Below are 3,275 nucleotides of genomic sequence, written 5' to 3' on the forward strand. Positions count from 1 at the left end.
TAGTGAAGTGAGAAGTTAGAACGTAAGCACTGCTGTGCTATGTAAATTACTAAATACATACTAGTGGTCTATATACTACAGCCTACTACTCTAGCTAGTCAATAGACGATAAACAAACAGTAAGAAGTTGAGAATTAGGAACCAGCGGGAACCAGTTCGGAATTGCTAAAATAGTAAAATTTATATTGCTTCTGCATAAAACTCGAATACATGAATAGGATCCAGATTAAATATAGAAAACGCTATGTATGAATTACTCGTGCTCCGATCTGAAGAGTACTACTTGCAACTCGTGATGCTTGAAACTACTCATTGTAAACACTCAACAAACGGTCAAATAAAAACCATAGCCGTCTACTCTACATATGGATTTATGTCTCAAGATTGAGTCTCCGACTTTCCGTGTAAATACCAAATAAAGCATTTTTCGGGAGACTTTGTCGATTATCCAGTATCCAGAGGTCAGGGGTCTTGTCGAAACCTATAGTCTCGGAACTACTTGGAGACTAGCCGCTAGAATTTGTGTTAACTTTATTTATGGGTTAAACTCAAGATATCCGTATTGTTACCTGTTGTATAGCTCGACACTCACCAGATTTGTTCTTTGGAGTTGCGTATTGAAGCGTTGACAAAATCATGTATAAATGCCAGAACATTCAGACAGTATCGCTTGAACACTAGCAATCACCAATTATATAACTGCCTTGCTCTTAATATGAAGTTCTTTACCACTACCCTCGTCCTCGCCAGCGCTTCGGCTGTTGCCATGGCTGGTTCCTCCGGAACCAGCAGTTTCGAGTTGTGTAAAAAGTGGATTGAAGATAATGAATGTCCAGCAGGTTTTAAATACAACGAGCCAGCTAAGGATGTCCGAATCAAGCCCCATGGAGTTTCTTGGTCAACATTTGACCCGATGGTTTTGTGTTGCACACCCAATCAATGCCATGACATGATTCCGTGTGAGTCTCCATGTGAGAATGGATATAAGACTGGCCACGATGGATGTGAACTTCCGGAGTGCCGACCCAAATCATGCCCTGCAGCTAAGCCCCAGATGGAATTTGAGATGTACTGCCAGTGGGGGTTCAAACTGGGTGAAGATGGATGTGAGATTGCTGAGTGTCGTGAGGAGCCGAAGTCCGAATGGCTAACATGTAAGGACAATAACCAGGATGTGTGCAAGGACAAGTATAACAAGAAAGTCAAGAACAACAGAAAATGCCAGCGCTGGTTCAACAACAGTCATCGCAATATGAAGTGTGCGTCCCACTTCTGTTGCAAGGAGTAGACATAATCTTCCCAAATCAACCTTTTCCGTCGAAGCTGGTTATCTAGTGTGTCAACAAAATAAACTATTGCGTTAAGTTTATCTATTGTAGTTGAACACACTGCGCTGACAGACACCAAGAACACTGAAATCTTTATTCTCTGCGCTTCTGCTTCATTTATTGAAGGTATATAATACAATTATACAAGTAATTCCGGTAGGTTACATTCCCTGAGAAGTATCAGATGATCCACATCAACTGTTTCGATTATGCGCCTAGTGTATGTATCGTTGGGCGTCGTACTACAAATACAACGCAACCCATCGAAAGACCGAATTATTTTCAGAATCCAACAGATACATTGACTCGATTTTTAAGATATCCAAAAGCTCCCTTGTTCTCAGATAAACCAACCCTGTATCATACGCTCCTTGCTTAGATGGTATGACTATATAATGTAAGCGGCGTAGGTTACTTGGGAAGTGCGGGTTGGGTATCCACTGTTTTGATCTTGTGCCTAGTGTTCTGATCATTGTGCATAAGGTCTTTTAGCATGATGTAACCGATGAGCCGCCCGAATCTGGTCACGAAGAGGTGGGAACACCGCAACATGATAAACATGAAGTGGACCTGTAGAACACGTAAAAGAGAGAGAACGAATTCAGGTTTTAGAATGATAGTGAAATAAACCTGCGTACTACTCTATGTAAAAGTACGTTGTATGTATGACAAATGATGCATAGGAGAATTAGCAAGGAGTTGGGGATTCCCGATGGACTGCCTGAGTACCAGAATAAGTACGTGCTACAGATGAAATTAGCTAAGACTGCACCATTATAAGCACGTGGAATTTACTATGGTGTTATGCGTTAAAAAAAGGTAGATGTCAGTTGCAATACACCTTGACATGTACCTGAATATACCCCAAATACTACAAAATGCATGACCATCAGTTTTTGTCGTCGTATCTAGCAACGTACGCGTAAACAAGCATCCATGCATGTCCTATATATATATATATATATATATACATATATATCATTAGCATCCATTCGCTACCTCCAGCATGCACACACGCAGACGTGAGAAAACGTGTGCGTGTACGTTTAAAACACACCTCTGATAAGGGGGAGAGGTGGACCACCTGGAACGGCGACGGATCGATCAATAGATCTGGCAGCTGTGTCCGTCGAAATTTATAAATAGAACATACGTTACACTTCGCCCAGGCCAAATTGTATGAAGGGGTCGAGAAGAATGCATGCTGTACTACGAGCATACTCAATACTCGATAGTATGGAAATATGTAAGAAGTTGGCCTTATTAGGCACACCCAGATGTCCGGATTCACAGCCTTTATGACCATTGCAATGTATATACGATGTGGCATAATGAGGTAGATTCGAACGAGACTTCGCGCATAACACTTACAAATCAATGTGTACAGCTATGTCATCTATTATATGACCCAACGTATACATATAAAAATATATATGTATATATACATACAATGATATATATGTATATAGACATACATAAATAAATAAATATATATATGGGTGTATAAAGGCACACTCTGCAGAAGTCATGTGCAGGCAGGCGGGCCATAGACTAGATAATATCAAGATCATGTATGTCTAGCATTGACAAAACACTCAACCCTAGAAACCATTTGTATATATGGAGGTCTTTATTCTGTTCAGCGATCACATCACATCCATCCTCACCAAACAGCTACGAGCGCAGGATATTCAAAGGAGTGTCGTCGCCCGCGCACACAACCACCCACCCACCCACACGGCACAAAAACCACAGTGGGAAAACTCAGAAAGCAATAAACTATCAATAATGTAAATGTACATGTATCACCAGAGGTAAACATACACACAGAATACAATACATACATACGTACATACATACATAAATACATACATACATATATATATATATACATATAAATAAATATATATATAATATATATATATATACACACACACACACACACAC

At 40.1% G+C, this 3,275-nt stretch overlaps 2 protein-coding genes across 2 annotated transcripts; one reads left to right on the plus strand and one right to left on the minus strand.

Annotated features, from left to right (window-relative positions):
• The first annotated feature begins 690 nt into the window (after positions 1–690).
• On the plus strand, positions 691–1,347 carry SARC_12748 (hypothetical protein). The gene has a single exon (XM_014293138.1). It carries the CDS (start codon positions 716–718, stop codon positions 1,286–1,288), a length of 573 nt encoding a protein of 190 aa, XP_014148613.1. The 5' UTR covers positions 691–715; the 3' UTR covers positions 1,289–1,347.
• Positions 1,348–1,739: 392 nt separating this feature from the next.
• SARC_12749 (hypothetical protein) lies at positions 1,740–2,448 on the minus strand (the record flags this gene model as incomplete). The annotated part of the gene is made up of 2 exons (XM_014293139.1): positions 1,740–1,898; positions 2,386–2,448. The coding sequence occupies 2 exons, from the start codon at positions 2,446–2,448 to the stop codon at positions 1,740–1,742; spliced, it is 222 nt and encodes a 73-aa protein (XP_014148614.1).
• Positions 2,449–3,275: the final 827 nt, after the last annotated feature.

The sequence above is a fragment of the Sphaeroforma arctica genome (assembly GCF_001186125.1).
Source record: "Sphaeroforma arctica JP610 unplaced genomic scaffold supercont1.2553, whole genome shotgun sequence".
NCBI lineage: Eukaryota > Ichthyosporea > Ichthyophonida > Sphaeroforma > Sphaeroforma arctica.

Bases quoted from the DNA above. Each gene is read 5' to 3' on its own strand.
- SARC_12748 (XM_014293138.1), top strand. From the start codon at position 716: ATGAAGTTCTTTACCACTACCCTCGTCCTCGCCAGCGCTTCGGCTGTT.